The sequence below is a fragment of the Motacilla alba genome, chromosome 7, assembly GCF_015832195.1.
Source record: "Motacilla alba alba isolate MOTALB_02 chromosome 7, Motacilla_alba_V1.0_pri, whole genome shotgun sequence".
Classification (NCBI taxonomy): Eukaryota; Metazoa; Chordata; class Aves; order Passeriformes; family Motacillidae; genus Motacilla; species Motacilla alba.
The window spans coordinates 33485509-33501482 of record NC_052022.1 but is presented as its reverse complement, the minus strand read 5'-3'; the positions used below and the strand labels follow the sequence as shown (position 1 = coordinate 33501482).

Genomic DNA, 15974 nt, shown 5'->3' with positions numbered 1-15974 from the left:
CTCTAGATAGGGACTAAACTGTTTATAAAAATATGTCTCAAAGAGCTGGCCTCAACCTTGGTTCCCAGGAAGAACCAAGATAGGCTAGGAGCCTCAGACCCCCAGCTTAGAAACTTTGGGATGTGTTTTGTCTTTCTGCTTATCAGGTAGGGTCAGGAAAAGTACTGGAGATAGGCTACAAATACAATAATAGGATACAGAGCTACAAATTGTCTTAGGTTGGAAATGCAAGATGTGGCTGGGGGGGGTGTGTATTCTATTGCCATCTGTTAGAACCAGGTGGGGCAGTCATCTTCTGTTAATTGGGCCACCTGTTAAAACCAGGTGGGGCAGTTTTCTTTATCTCTTCCCCAACCAATCCTCCCTCCAGGAGATCTCTGCTGTTCACGGGCCAGTGAGTGTCCCTGCATGGCTGATAAAATTCCATCATCCCATCTGCCCAGGGGGAGGAGCCAAACATTCCTACCTGGACATAATCTGATATTGGAACACCACAGCAGCCTTTCCCTCTGCATTCCCAGAGGAAGTCCAGGCCCATTCTACACCACTCCTGGATGTTTAGATGAAATCTGCCCCCTTCTCCAGGATCCCTGCTCCAGCAGAACCACAGCTGGCACTGCAGGAGGGCTGCAGCCACCACGGAATGGCACTGCTGCCAGCACCCTGACCCACAGGGGGTCAGCTCCTGTTCTGACTCTGGCAGTGTTGTTTTGTATCACTGCAGTTTTATTTTTATTTTTCCTAATAAAGAACTGTTATTCCTACTCCCATATCTTTGCCCAAGAGCCTCTTAATTTCAAAATTATAATAATTTGTAGGGAGGGAGTTTACATTTTCCATTTTAAGAGAGGCTCCTGCCTTCCTTAGCAGACACCTGTCTTTTCAAACCAAGACAAAATGTATATGTAAAGAACACAGAGAATATATAAAAGAAGACAAGGGAAAAGAAATCAATTCACCATCAATCCAAACTGATTTTGAAACTAACAAAAGATACCCATTCAAGCCTCCTTGTCTGTCCACCTCTGAGATGTCTTACCAGTGCCACTCTGTTTTATCCCTTAATGCACAAGCCTGTTCTCCTTGCAAGCATTTCTGTGGTTTTTGGAAAGCATCTACTGAATAGTGGTGTCATCCATTTGTTCAAAATTTCTGACTCATTACTAATTGCACTTTGTTTTCTACAATTTAGGGAAGATGGTGAAGTCCTTCCTTAATCTTCCTAAAAACTTTCAAGGAACATTTCATTCTTCAGCATGGCTTAGATATTTCATTTTTCTATGTGTCATCTTACAAGGTGCCTATCACTATAATTAGTGGCATTTTAAAGCTTATGCATGTAATTCTAGTCTGTGCAGCTCCATTCACTTTGATGATGCTCTGCTGCTTCACATGCACTGAAGTTCTTGCCTGTGGCTGAGATTTTAGGTATACATTATAAGATAAAATTAAGACAAATCTAGGTTAGTTTTATCCTTGGTTGCTGGTCCATGAAGCATTCTAAATACTCTGCCTTGCCAGGAATGAAAAGGCTCAATTAGTGCATTTCTGTACTCTGATATGGTACCAACCACATCCACAGACAGAATTTCAAAAGGAAAACCAAAAATCTGAACCAAAAAAAAAACCACAATAAAAAAATCAGTCTTAGCATCTGAAACAGATTTCCAACACCCTCTCCCAGCTCCCCATGCTTCCCTTGGGCTGTCTGAGAAAAACAGATGCAAATGGGTTACTTTTGAAAGCACAGCATTTCCTCCACAGCTGATGCAGTGTGAAAATCCATCTGAAGCCCAGCAGACATACCCATGAGCAAGTCTCCTCCAAGCTTTGCCAGTAATGATCCATTTCACCATACTGTACCATAAAGAGAAAACCAGACAAGCACCTCCTGGCTGCATCACAGAGCAGAGAAGCCCTCATTTCTCCCCACTGCAGAATACCAATTAAAATATGTTTCAAGCCATCTATTCCTAGTAGGAGCTTAATGCAGCACAAAGCTAGCTTATTTCTTCCCCTAAAAGCATTCTCTGCACACACCACACTCACACAACCCCCATCAAGAGGAATGATTTCTCCCCTTTTCTTTGTTTCTGTGCCTAGCAAATAAGAGCTGAAGGAAAATCAGGCTGCTGTCTGATGAGCTTTCGCTAAAATTCCAGGCTGAAGCACTGTATCTCTTGATTTATTTGGCATTCAGACATCCTCAAGAGCTTCTTCAGTTTTGCAACCCAGCCTCTGGCAGTTTCAGAGTGCAGCTTTCTCCAGAACAGCTCAAAGTTAAGAGAAGTCCTTGTGCCAGGTTCAAATATACCACTGGTAAAAGGATGGTCTGTCTTGAAATGACACTTTTGGGCTGCCTATCTGTACTCCTTTAGCGATTTGCATGTTATGTTTATGTACTTAACTTGCCCAAACATAAGCTGGGTTTTTCTCTGTTTGTTTTTCCTGTTGCTATCAGCACTTCCAGTTCAGGTTAACAAGAAGCTTTCTGTTTGTTTCATGTATCATCACTTAAAGCAAATAGCAGATAACAGCTCATTTCAGCCAGGGTAATATTGCTGCCAGACATTAAAGAACTGAGCAGACACAAGGAAATGAAATTAGCTTTCATGTGCTGCTCTCACAGACCCTATAAAATTCAACTGTAGATACTGGAAAAGAATTATCCTAAAACTTCTTGTCTAGACTGAGCAACTATGGCATAAAGGAGACATAAAGGAAAAACTTAGTGAGCTTCTCTTTGTCCAACCCACAGCTCAGTGGCTACATACCACTGAAACTAAAAAATGATCTAGATTCAGTGACATTTTGTTCACCCAGCAGATTTCCCCTGTAATGCCCACAGCAGTGAAATGCCATCCTGTGCCATCCTTCACTGCTCAGCAAAGACTCTGAGCAGCTCTTCAGAGCTGCTAAGGAAAGTCAGCTGTCTAGGCATGGTGTCTACAAAGAACCACAATTCGCTGTGGCCTCCTGGTTCTTGTATAATTGTTACAGTCCAGAGAGGGACAGAGAGGAGGAGGACAGGGGACCATGGTGCTGGCTTTGGGCCCTAAGTCCAACAGCTGGGCCTGCGTGAGGAGTGCTAATCCAGGAGCACAGTCTGAATTTGTGTTGCTGGAGCCCCTGCACACCCACATCTGCTACATGGTATGGCAAATGGAGTGGAGCTCCATGCAAAATAATCACACCTGTCAAAATAAAGGCACAAGTACCTTTGCTGAGGCATTATCTCCTTGACTTTATGAGTAACTGGCTACTGTGCAAATCCTGGAAAGTACTGAATGTGCTAATTTACCATGAAAACAGGATCAACACCTTAGAGATATCTCACTGTTTAAAATATGAGCCTGCTCTTTTTCCCTGGAAGACCTACAGCAGGCACAGTTAAGTTCTGAAGATTGTGCTCTTCTTTGCCATTTAACATCACTTAAACAAACAAGGGATTTGGAGAGCAGAAGTAGCTTTACAAGGCAACTCAAAATGTCTCCTATCACAAAGGTGCACACAAAGGAGTAAACAACATATGGGTGAACATTAAGAGTGGAATCCTTACCTGCCCTCCTTTAGGCTGGTATTTGATATTATCTGTTGACCCAATTTTGGACCTGACATTCTTGAGGTCAGGTAGAGGCTGATTAATAACTCGTAGCTGCTTTGGAGTGGCTGGAGATTTAGGAGGAGTGCGAATTATGGCAACTTTTTTCTCAGTAGGTACCAGTATTGCCGATTTGGGGGTCCCAGGAGTGTGGGGAGTTCTGGAGTAACTGGGTGTCCCTGGAGTGCCTGGGGTACGGGAGGCATAGCTTGGTGGTGTCCCTGGAGTGATGGCAGTGGAGCCAGGAGTAGTGGGGGTAGAAGTTCCACTTTTTCCCGTTCTGCTACGAATTGGCTCTGATCCTTCATTCAAGAAAAAAAAAAACAAAAACAAATCAGCTTTAGAGCCACAGAAGTAAAGCTCTTCTCCCCTTTATAATCCCAGAAGTGCATCCCTGTGTGCCAAGTGAGACACAGCTCTTCAGATGGCAGTGCTGCTGCTGCTGGAACAGCAGCTGGAATGGGTCTCTCTGTGTCTGACTTTGCTAATCAACCTGCCAGGAATTACCTGGCCGTGAGAGATTGAGCTAACACCCCCAGAGTGACTGAGCTGAGCTCTCCATTTTGTACCACAGGAGTGCTTCCCACAATACCTCTGCTTCCTGCAAAGCTGCCTAAACAAGGCACATCATCACATTTATTTCCATGTTGGGCAAAGGATGAGAAGCATCCTTGGAATCCAACCTCTGGGACTTGATCCAACCAATTTCAGTGGATCTGGGCAATAAACTAGAAAGCAGTAAAAATTCTGATGATATTCCTGAAATGAAAAGGTGTGAGTGCCTGGCTGGAGCTGTTTTTCATACCACTGCTGGAAAAGTGCAGATGAACCCCAGGTGGGCATTCAACTGGCGTACAAGCTATAGCTCTGCTGTGTGGATGGGTAGATGTCCTCACATTCAATTGTTATTTTTCATTAGTGCTGTGAAAGAAAGCCATTACCAGAGGCAACCTTGATAAAAAGTCACAGTTGTACGCAAGCAAAAAAAACCCCAACTATATCATTTTGTAGCAGCTCCATTCAGTGTTTATGGCATTGCCAGTCCTTTTCACTGGGCACAAGGATTAGTCTAGCTGTGCTTTCTGCAGCCAGCTCTGCTCCTAACTCTCAAACAGAAATAAACAGAAGCTGAGATATCTCCAAAGTAAAATATTGCTGAGAATACTTATGGAGAGAAAGATCAAGGTAACTCTCAAAACCTGGGAACCCCGATGCCAAATGGGTGCATGTATGTTTTCAGTCTTCAAATGTTCAGAAATTATAAATCCAATGGGCCTCTCAAAAGCATCCAGTGGGAATAAACACATTCTTATCTTAAGTATTATCATTCCATTTGTGCAATGATGGTGGCCCAAACGCAATGCACTCCTGTCCCTGGGGCTCAGGAGACACTCTTTGCTCTACATGATTCATTAGGCAGACTGAACATACTCCACTCCCATTTCCCTGAAGGTTTCTTTCCCAACCGACCCTAAAGCTTCTCACTATACCATGTGAGACAGGAAGTGATTTTTTTTCTCCCATCTCTTTCCAGGTTTGGTATATTTACTTTTCATTCCTCAGCCTTTCACCACCTGCCAAATGCTTAATGGCCTCTTGCTCCTGGTCAGGAGAATGGGCTGGCTGCTGTGGCAGCTGGAGGTCACTCTGCTTTCAAAGGGTCTCTGTTTTACCTTTGGAGCATCACTTGTGAATTTCAAAGGACTTTTTTTTCAGAATTTAATCATCTACTTCCCTTAATCTGCCTTAAAAAGGGCTGAGATTGGTTTCTAAAGAGAGAAGGCAGAGGAACTCCAATTGGAAAGCAGGAAGCCACATGTAGGTTCTCAGGCCTGACTAAAAGTTCTGGGGTTATTTAATAAACTGTCTTTGTCCTGTAATTTATTTTGGCTTGTGATTTGATAACTTTGGTCTTTATAAAAGGAACCTAGCTCGTTCACTGCCCCCAGTGAGTCACTCTGCTAGTTAACATCTCAATTCTCAGCAGAAATTTTACCCTAGGAGTAGAGCATAGGGAGATAATTACTGGGAGGCAGCAAATAAATGACTGTAACTATCAGGTTCACTTTTCCAAGACCCGTCAGAATATTTCAGGTTGTCTGCTTCAGTTTTGACTCATTATTTCTTGCTGCTATTTGTAAATGCCCTGTGTTAAACGCCTCACCCAGCTCTGAGCTCTCTGCAAAGGCATTTTCTAATATCAGCAATTACTCTGGGCAGCAAACCTTGCTCTGGGCACTGCAGGTGCATCCTGTCCCTGGTTTCAGACACTTGGCATGTGAACAAAACCAGTCTGTGGCCTCTAATTTCCAACAGCACACCCCAGACCCACTCCTCTGTGTCAAAGGCTGTGCAATGTGACAAATCTACTGAGGATGGAGACAAGCACAGAAGCAGGAGAAGGTTAATATGCAAAATAAAGAGACAACTTACGGGTAGTCCGTCGTACTGAAGAAGAAAGAGAAGATGTGAGGGAGAGGGAGTTCTCCTCTCTGTCTCTGTCTCCTGAAACACCTCGGCGAGGAGGAAGGATAGAGGAAGGCCTTGGTAGAGATGAACGCTTCTCAGGGCTCTTGCTTACTCCATCCTAATAGCAGCACAACAACAAAGGAAGGTTTAGTTTTCAAAACTCACTCTTTGTCCTAAGATTTCCCCTATCTACACACAAGAGGGGGAAACCTAATTCTGTGGGCCCAGTTTGCTCCTCACACAGGAACCTGCAGGGATCAGTCACCCTCCATGCTTTGCTTTAGCTCCCTGGTGCTTCTTTACTGCATCCAAACATCTGATGACTATCCCGAGACATCTAGGGATATTCTTGGATCTAAATATGGACGGATCCCACAGCTGGCTCTTACTAAGGAAAAAAGTGGGGGTTTTAAGTGCAAATTGAAAGTAAAAGAACTCTCTAGAGCTCAAGTGTGAAATTCCTATGTGAATTTACCTGCAAAGTAACTGCACTAGGTGTCCAGACACTAGATTGGTAGGTGTTGTGTGGTTTTTGCATATTCAAACACTAACTTGTACATTTCTTATGGAGATAAATTTTTAGCTACAGGTTTTGTTGGTTTTTTTTTCTTTTTTTTCCCCGAGTGTGGGATTATAAATCCAGTTGGTTTAATTCCTTCTATAATAAAATGTTTACTTTTTGAAATCAGTGCATACCTTCTCTTTACCAGAGTAAAGTAAATCCTTCTTTACCATTAAGGCAATGGACATGTATGTTAGAATATTTTTGAGCTTATGGGATGTGCAGCCAAAGACAGACCAGTATAAGCAGACATTCTTCCTAAAGACAAATTATGACGGTCCCAACCAGTAAAAGACACACCAAGTATGGCATTAAACAAAAAATGTAAGTCAATGGCAAAACCAATTTTTAAATGGGGATAGTTAACTCACCATAATGTAGATTTGAAAAAAAACCAAGTTAAATGTAAACATGGAGAAGCTGGAATGGACTGCCAATCATCTTTTTAAATTTCTACTGCAACTTCTTCACAAAGTCTTATGCATTGACTAAATTTGGTCCTTGAGCATTGGATTCTGCCCTATTCTATCCCCTACTGCTGGTAATTAGAACTGCACCCTGCTATGCTGGACGCTGAATTTGATTTCAAAGAATATTAACAGGTCAAAAATTACATTTTTTTTAAACTTGGATGGCAAGTTAGTCCTGCTGCTCTTCACCACCTACCCACTTGCAAATGGCTGTAACTTCTGGGCAGTTAATGAAGTAGCATCCATATGATCAACAGAAAGAAGAGATGTCTTTCTACTTATTACTTCACTTATGTTTCCTCTGGAGTATCTCCATTTTTATCCATCTTGTAACCTGCTAATTAATTTTTCTGCCACTGGATGTAAGTAATCCCACAGGAGCTTCGCAGAGAAGTACTCAAATTCAGTGGGCAGATAATGCGTTTCATGGAGTTCACCTGTGCATCTCTGACTCTCTCCACCAACTCTGCTACCTTACCTTAGCATCTGATTTTGAGTCTCTTGGGCCTGCAGAGGAGGGCCGAACAAAAAAACTGTCTGTATCCAGACATGTGGCCCTTTTAGTGGTTAATGAGCAAGCTGAGCTGGGTCTTGGAGGAAGCAATGACTTTGCTCTAGACTTTGAGGCAGGAATCTTTGACAAAGAGGCAGTCTAGTCATGAGAAAACAAACAAAACACAACATGAAGCTGAACAAAATGAAAACACATGCAACATGGACCAAAAAAAAAAAAAAAAAAGCCAAGCTATGAATAATACTTTTCCTGTGTCTGGTAATGGTCTACGCAGATCTGACAATCATGGAAGTTTCAGTTTGTGTTGTTTTACTGAAACTTGGTCTGGACAGAGTTACCAATTCTAAAAATCTGCCTTTTTCTGCAGATGCTATTTGGGTCTTGTGTTATTAGGAAAAAAATGGTGCCAGGTATGGCATTTAACTGGTACAACTGCTGCATTAGAAACGAGTGCAAAGCTACAGGAGCACCAAGAGATCCCAGCCCTTTAAAGCTGAAATACATCCCTCCAGGCTAGATCAAGTATAAAACAGTGGGAATCTTAGAAGAAAAGTTACACCAGTATTCCCACAACAGCAGGAGGACAACAGTAATTCCTTCTTTTGCCACTGTGTACAGACAAAATCTCTAACACACCCCAGATACTGCTCTGTGCATTTGGTGTCACTCCATAGAAATTCATAAATTTATACGGGCAGTATGGAGTCCTGGGATGAGGAAAGCATATATGGTTGAAAGGCTGACATGGTATGTTATTGTGAACAAATACTTGTTTGATACCAAACAATGACAATATCCCATTGAAAGAACAATTAAACACCAACAGGACAGACAGAAAATCTTTGTTAATATTTAGAAGCATGTTACTGCTTTACCAAAAGGAATCTCTTTGAAACAGAACAGGGCTACTTGCTTAAGAAACACCTTTTTTCTTCCATAAGTATGACTGATATTACAAAGAGCAGTTGCAAAGGTGTTACCTTGGAAGTCCTGATCATCTCTGTAGTCATATTAGCATGAAATTACTCACAGGAACAATCCCAATGGGCCTGTCTTCCTGGGATTTGCACTGAACTTTAGCACTGAACTTGGCTTTTGATCTCAATCAATCCCCTAGACTTTCCCTATGTTCAGAAAAGGTACATGAGCTGCTTTTAACTTTTGTTGTTAGAAAATGAGAAAAGAATGGGCTGTCCAGCTCTGACAGGCCTCTGGCTTAGGCTATATGCTCAGCCTATGGAATACTGAGGCTGGTGTGCTGAATCTCATCTGTGACATCACCCACACGATTGAGTTCCAGAACTGTGTATCAACCAATTCCAGTCCCACAGTGCAGCTGAGAGGAGTTCTGTTGGATGCCTCCAGACCAAGCAGCAAGACAAGACACCAGGATGGAAGTGCTTTACTAGCAAGAACATATTCCCATAATGAGTTTTGCAGCATATTTATGCCTCTTTCTTTTTTAATACTTATTTTACTGTCTGAGAACAAACAGAAGAAAGCCAGTGAATAATTATTCTACACAGAAACTAGAGAATATGTGTTTCTGTCAAATCAAAGGCTTTTCCAGACTTTGACTGGTTTGTCACGGTTCAGTTTATGGGTCTCATCCATTTGTGAAACTTTGGATCATGTTTAGAAATCCATGAAGGTATTTATTGATGTTGAAACTCTATGGAAGCAGGGTATCTATGCTGGGTGGCCCCAAGAAGCAGACATTCTGCAAGCACCTTTCACCTGGCTTTCTGAACTAGAGATAGAACTAAGCACACATTGCTTGAGGCCCAAATCTTCATTCTGTGGTTTTCACCATTTTCAACTTGCATGCAAGAAATTACCCCTATAATGAGACTGAAAAGCTCGTGAAGATTAAGGTTCTAATCACAGTGCAAAGACTTTTCACTCATATTTCTCAGTGTCCTCTGTGAATACATGTATCTAATGTGGATGCTAAAGATGGACAACACTGAGATCTGTCAATGGAACAGGTGGGGAAAAGGCATGGCCTTGAGCTACTGCACAGCTCTGGTTATCACAGCCTAGAGTCCCTCCATGTTATGTAGGTAACAAGGCCCTTTTTAGCATCAGGTATAGCAGCAGAATCTGCCCAGAGCTGGCTGAGCAAGCAAAGAAACTGTGTCTCAATCCCTGCAGGACAACTCAGTCTCTGTTAGCAATACCTCTGACCTCTGTTTTAATTTTTGTTGCTGGAAGAGTCAGCTGCCCAGAGGACAAAGATCTATGTGACTCTCAGGGATTGCTGAAGTGGGGATGCAGAACCCTCATTTTATTTCAAGGTGTTCCTAACACATGGCACAGGTTTTCATCACCTCACTGGGAACTGCAGGTACACAGCTGCTTCCAGCAGATGGAACTGTTCAGCTTTTCCTGAACTTGTCTGTGTAACCTGCAGTCTGAACATGAATAACAAAACTGACCAGGCTGGATGATCTAACATTACCAGTGGAGAGGAAAAGGCTGAACTTCAAGGACATAAAAGCTGAAAACCACAAAGAAACAAAACGACAAAAATAGGGAGAGGTCTTTATAAAAGCAGAGGCAAAGGTAAGGCACAGAAGAGAAAATATCCAAGAGGCAGTGAGTGTGGCAGCCAGAGAGACAAGGCAACAGGGAGAGAAAGTAAGCAGGGGACAGCTTTCTGACGTGTGCTATAACATAAGGGGCAGGAATAGGAAAGGTATACAGAAAGATAATTTCACAGAATGATTTTGCAGAGCTTGTACTAGAGCACTACATAAACACTGAAAATGGGCAAGTATTGGCTTCTCTTGTGCAAGTGTTGATGGTCTGTCAAGAGAAGACAGTAATAAAACATGCTCAGACTCAGCCCATAAACCTGCCCAGACCTTAGTCACTTGTAAAGAAGCTCTAATAGTTTCCCAGTTCTGAGCTGGAATGGGTCAGACCTGAAAAACCATGGTTCCTCCACAGCCTCCAAAAGTGCTCTCAGCACTACCAGTTTCTTACAATTCATAAACAGTGTGTAGCACTTCATGTGACACAGCTTTTTGCTCCCCAAAGAATTGAGAGTCTGGTTGAACAAACAAAAGATATCATCCATGGAATACACTAGGAAATATATTAGGAAATTTAGAAAAATTCTAAAGAAATTTTTAATTGTTAATGCTGGGGGATGGTCCTGCTCGGGGCCAGAAGTTGGACTCAATGATCCCGATGGGTCCCTTCCAACTCAACATATTCTATGATTCTATGATAACAAAGTGTTGTGCTGCAGCTGTGAATTAGCATGTGTCACTGTCATGGCAAAAATAATTGCATAGGGCAGAGTGAATGGAGGTTGGTTTCCTGGGGATTTTGGAGGGAAGGAACAGAAACAGTGCAGGGTCAGCAAGGAGTAAGGGAGTCTTTCCTTAAGAGAGCCAGACACAGGAAGCAGAAAAGGCTGTAGAGCAGCTGAAGGCAAAGCAAGGCAGGCTGTAATCTGATATATTATAGCACAGACAGTGGCCCAGGAAGTGGCCATACTGAAAGCAGTAAATGTAAATTCTGCTGGCCAGTAACTCCTACACAGGCATGGCCCCTGCAGAACACTGGGCTGTGGAATGGCACACCAGGAGATATCCAGCAGTCCTGGGGGAGGGCTTCTGCCTTCCCCCTTCTGGTTTTGTAACACCCAGCAGTCCAGCAAGGTGACAATGCAAGTTGGGTGCTGCAGGAAAGGCCAAGATATGCAGCTTATCCCACAGAATGGTCTGGCTCAAAATGCTGCCCAGACTTCAAGTCCTGCAGTTTGGAGTCTGTGGGCCCTCTGTGGGTCTCCAAACTATCACCATCTACCCCTTGAGACTAGACTTCTAAGGTTATTCAGAAAAGGTGGTTTTAATTATCCTTTTAAATGAATAATGAATATGGCGAACAAATTTTAAATGGAACACACAATTACTTACTGAATTAAGACAAAAAATATGAGAAATAAGGGCAAAAGGAGATTATAAAGATGAACAATAAGATTAGTTTACTCACTGAGAGTTTTTCCTTTGCTTGTTTAAATACAGCAGGAGCCTGGTTTGTTTCACCACCTGCTGCTGAGAAATCCAAAGAAAGACTTGATAGTTAAAGACAGTAATAATAAGCATTTCCATTCAGTACACTTGTTAGACCAATTAAAGGCCTTGAAACTACTGTGCAAAGCAAGTACTTTGTGAATTACCCTCAGTGAACTGTATGCAGACATTTACTTGCCTTAAACATTTTCTGTATTCCTCTTACTTGAGCTAAAATGATATCCTATGTGTTTTGAACAAAATGAAATTTTGTATTCATGCTCCTAAAAGTCTATAAACGAAAAATGTTCCAGAAATAGCTGACAAATATAAGTTTCTGCTCAATCCTCAGAAAACTCAGCATCCTGATTTTCAGGATGTCCTCTAAAAATCAAGTTCCTTTAAATCATCCACAAATTAAAATTTTAAGAGAGGCCTCTGTAGTCACCACTTTCAAAATATTAGCCAACATTCATAATGGATAGAGAGAGATTCACTGTTGAATTTTCATCCCAGTTGTGTCAACAAGGTCAGTGTGTCATGGTCAACTAAGCTCTCAAGAATTTGGAAATTGAAGGTTTATCTGGGACATCAAGAATGTTAATGCAGTATTTCATTTATTTGATACAACAAGGTTTGAGGTAAGATGTTTCTCTTGGACTTCAAATTCATCCACACTGGTTTTTGAATGGGGCAGCTTTTTGGAAAGCAGGTTATTAGCTTCACCCCAAGGCTGCTGCTTAGGAAGTGATGTGCCACTTAACAACTAACATGAAATCTTCTGGTACCTGTGCCAGGATGCCCTTGGTAAAAGCAGAAGTAGGACAACAATCACAAATGACAACCTTCTGCTAGAAACCCAACTGTTTTCCACCTTTAAACCACCCCTAATTCCTCATACAGGAAAGGTTAGGTGAATTTTTCCCTTCTCTTATGCAGCTCCCAGGCGTGGTGAGGTTATCCCTGGTTTTCTGTCACACTACCCACTCTAGTCCAAGGTGTAGGAGAGAGAACTTGTGAGGAGGAAAAGAATATGTAACAGCCTACTTCAGTTCTTCTGAATTTTTAAGAGAGGTGGGTACAGCAGAGCTGTTACTGCTGGTTTGGGTCTGGTTTCCATCTCTTCTAGATAACCACAAACAGCTTCTTTCCTCCTTCCCTTGGCATTCATTCAACCCTAACCAGTCACCACTGTGAGCTGGAAAAAAAAAAGCTGTGTCACTTGTGCCAATGTGCCTGGTAACAACCAGAACTTCTCCATCTGAACAGAAGGTTTCTACAGGCCCTACAGACTAGTTTCAGCTCAGGGGGCAACCACAGAATTGAAAACAAGAAACAGAAGCATATCATGGCCAGGTCACTGTCCTGGCCTTGCCTCCAAAAACACTCCTCTGATAACACACCTGCAGTAGCATCTGACAGCCACCAACAAAACCCAGGCCAGGTTGGGGGTTTCACTCATGGAGCTACACCAGCCAAGGCAAAGACTTCCCAACTCTCTCATCAGGGTTGGCCTTAGGATTTCTTTTTCATATGGCAAGGACAAGTCTCTCAGAAACCAGTCCCTGCCTCATGGATATGGTGCTGTAAGTTACTGGTACTTCCCAGTACTTACCAGTGACATGGGAATTTTTTTTCAGGTATTGAGGGGCATTAAAGGAAAAATGTACTTTTCTGGGCGATTGTGCAAAACAAAAGCACATTTTAACTTCTTTTGGTAGATATCTGTATCTTATGACTGGACATGCTTCATTTTGAAGTAATGGTAAATGCTGTGTGGAGATTTTAATTGACTGCAAAACACTCAACGCTCTGTAGACTACACTGCCAAGAACTTTTGGGGAGCTCCATTACCCAGGCATCACTAAAGCTGACAAGACCACTCCAAGCAGAATGCACTGGCAGTCAAAACTGGCTTCAAGAAATGGTGCTATATTTCATATAAAAAGAAAATGGGAGAGAGACAATGTCCCTCTAGATTCCAGATCCTGGAGAGACCTGGATGACACAATCAAGCTCAGGGATATGTAAGATAACATACGACCACCTGCACTCTTAGAGTATCACACAGCATTACAGTCTTTCTCGTGGTCTTCTCCCAAGTCCCATCAGGAAGTATAAAAATGGGAGGTAGAAGAAAATAAGGCATACTGTAATTTTTCCAGCAACAATGAGTGTGCTGAAACATTCCAAGAAATATTTTTGATCACTTTCTGGCATGGTTTCGGCTCCTCAGCTTTAGAGCTGAAAGTTCAAGCCACATTTCTGAAAGTTTTATGATCGGTCTGGGTCCATTATTTTGGTTGTTCTCCACCTCAGGATTTAAATAAGGGAGGACTTAAGTAAGGGAGGTGGTTTTTGTATTATATTTCTCACTTTGACTAATACATCTGCTTCACTGTGCATTGCAGTGAGAGAGAAAAACCTCTGAGATTTGCCAAGGCAGCACATGTTTCAGGCACAGGGAAGATTTTCTCATCCAAGTCCACTGGTATGACTCAGTTCTCTCTGGGATCCTAAGGGTCAGAACAGTTCAGAGGGGGCAGTGGTAGAGTCAGTAGCCTGTGGTCAGAGCTGTCATGCCCTGGTAGCTGAGGGCACGACAGCTCTGACCACACAGCTGTAGAAGTGTGGATGAAGCTGAGAACACTACCAAGCCAATGCCTCTCCCCCACCCATGTCCACAGCTTACTGAATCCCCTGGGGCTTTTGAAAGAACATGTGAATTATGGGTTGTAACTTCTGAGCTATCAAGCTGTGCTTCAGCAAGCAGCAAGAGATAGCAAGGAGAAATGTTTTAGCTCTGTTTTACAATTCCTCCCTTTTGGGTAGTTCTGGTTCAGAGTGCAACTTAGGACAGCCCAGAGACTGCAAACTGCGGAGAAGACATCGGTGCAACATAGAGCAGACTGAACCAGCCTTTCCTTTCCTGGTTCCATTTCTCCTGAGAGGGGGAAGTAAAAGGATGAGATTCTGTCACAGGAGCAAGGGGATGGGATCGTTAGTTCTGGTGTCCCAATGGAACACAGCCAGGATACAATCCACACTTCATACAGCAGAGGCAGGAGACCAAACCTGCTCTAAACCATCCTTTTACTGCATTTTCACTGCTCAGACCTTCCTGAGGGGGTGGTCTGCATTCACAACAGGAGGGACTGGTGCAAAACTGCAGGGGAATGACTGCCTGGGGACACTTCTGGTATTTCTTTCCTTAACCATACGATGGGTAATGAATCCTCCTGTTAATTTCTAAGCCGTGAGAAGATGCCTGTGCACTTCTGCATTGCTGTGCCTGTTTCTTATCTTATAAGCCCTAGCTCCAAACAACCACACTACAGCATTTGGCTATGTTACACGACAGAAAACCTGGCCTCTTTTAGCAATTTTTTTTTTTTTTTTAAGATCACAATGAAAGTCAAGATGTTCATCCTTCCACTTGGAACTCACAGGAACCATGAATAATATGTGAAAATGCTGGAAGAGTTATTTTGGTCCTCTAAATAGTGATACACCTATGAAGTCGTAACAGGAATCATTTCTTTCTTCCTTTCATCTTCCTCTACCAAATATTAAGATTTTTTTTGCTTGGAATGCATTTCGCAGTGTGAGCCCAGATTTCTTCTCTCTCAGCTCCATGCTGCATGTGGCTGGATTCTCCCTGTGGATTTTGACTGTATAGCATAAACATCAGTGACAGATTGGGAATTGTCAATGCAGATAACATCAATAAACAAAATATAAGTCTGAAACACTTCTTATTATGCATGAGAGTAAAAAAGCAGAATAATGGAAACGCATACCATGGTTTAAGTTGCCAACATTTTCCCACCAGAAAAAAAATAAAGCATAATTTAAAAAAAAATAAAAATAACAAAAAAATCATCCACAAATTAAAGATGAGTAGAGATTCCTAGAACACCACACTCTAAGCACGATGCCAAGTTACAACCACAGCACTTGGAGGCCCAAGCAATGACAAGCATACATGATCATGGCCTCCATCAAACAAACAAATACCAGGAAAGAAAGAAAGAATAAAAGAAGAATGGTACAAGACACTAAAAAGCAATACTATTTGTGAAGATTGATACTCTTGGAGGAAAAAAAAAATAGAGAAGCTGCTAGAGCTATGAGATTTACAAAAGAAAATGTCTATGTTTGCCAGCCACATTGCATAACTGAACAGAACGCAGTCACCTGTCTGCTTCCGTTTAACACAGGAGAGATGAGTTGGTCTAGTATATTTGATAGCAGGTTTTAAAATTATTTTCCTGGAGGGAGAGTGGCCCTGAACTTCAGTTTTTTTAGCAAGTTCAGCTTTCTTATACACTGC

At 42.3% G+C, this 15974-nt stretch overlaps 1 protein-coding gene across 50 annotated transcripts in view; it reads right to left on the bottom strand.

Moving 5' to 3' along the window:
- Positions 1 to 15974, bottom strand: part of MAP2 (microtubule associated protein 2) — a 225994-nt gene that overhangs the window by 15160 nt on the left and 194860 nt on the right. For 28 of the 50 annotated variants that reach the window (XM_038143129.1, XM_038143130.1, XM_038143125.1 and 25 more), the window contains 5 exons: positions 15839 to 15973; positions 11622 to 11683; positions 7581 to 7754; positions 6035 to 6188; positions 3560 to 3903 (listed from right to left, as the gene is read on the bottom strand). In XM_038143129.1, coding sequence (XP_037999057.1) covers positions 3560 to 3903; positions 6035 to 6188; positions 7581 to 7754; positions 11622 to 11683; positions 15839 to 15973 — 869 coding nt within the window. The remainder of the gene's footprint in view (positions 1 to 3559; positions 3904 to 6034; positions 6189 to 7580; positions 7755 to 11621; positions 11684 to 15838; position 15974) is intronic. The other 22 variants (XM_038143120.1, XM_038143146.1, XM_038143131.1 and 19 more) reach the window with 9 other exon arrangements.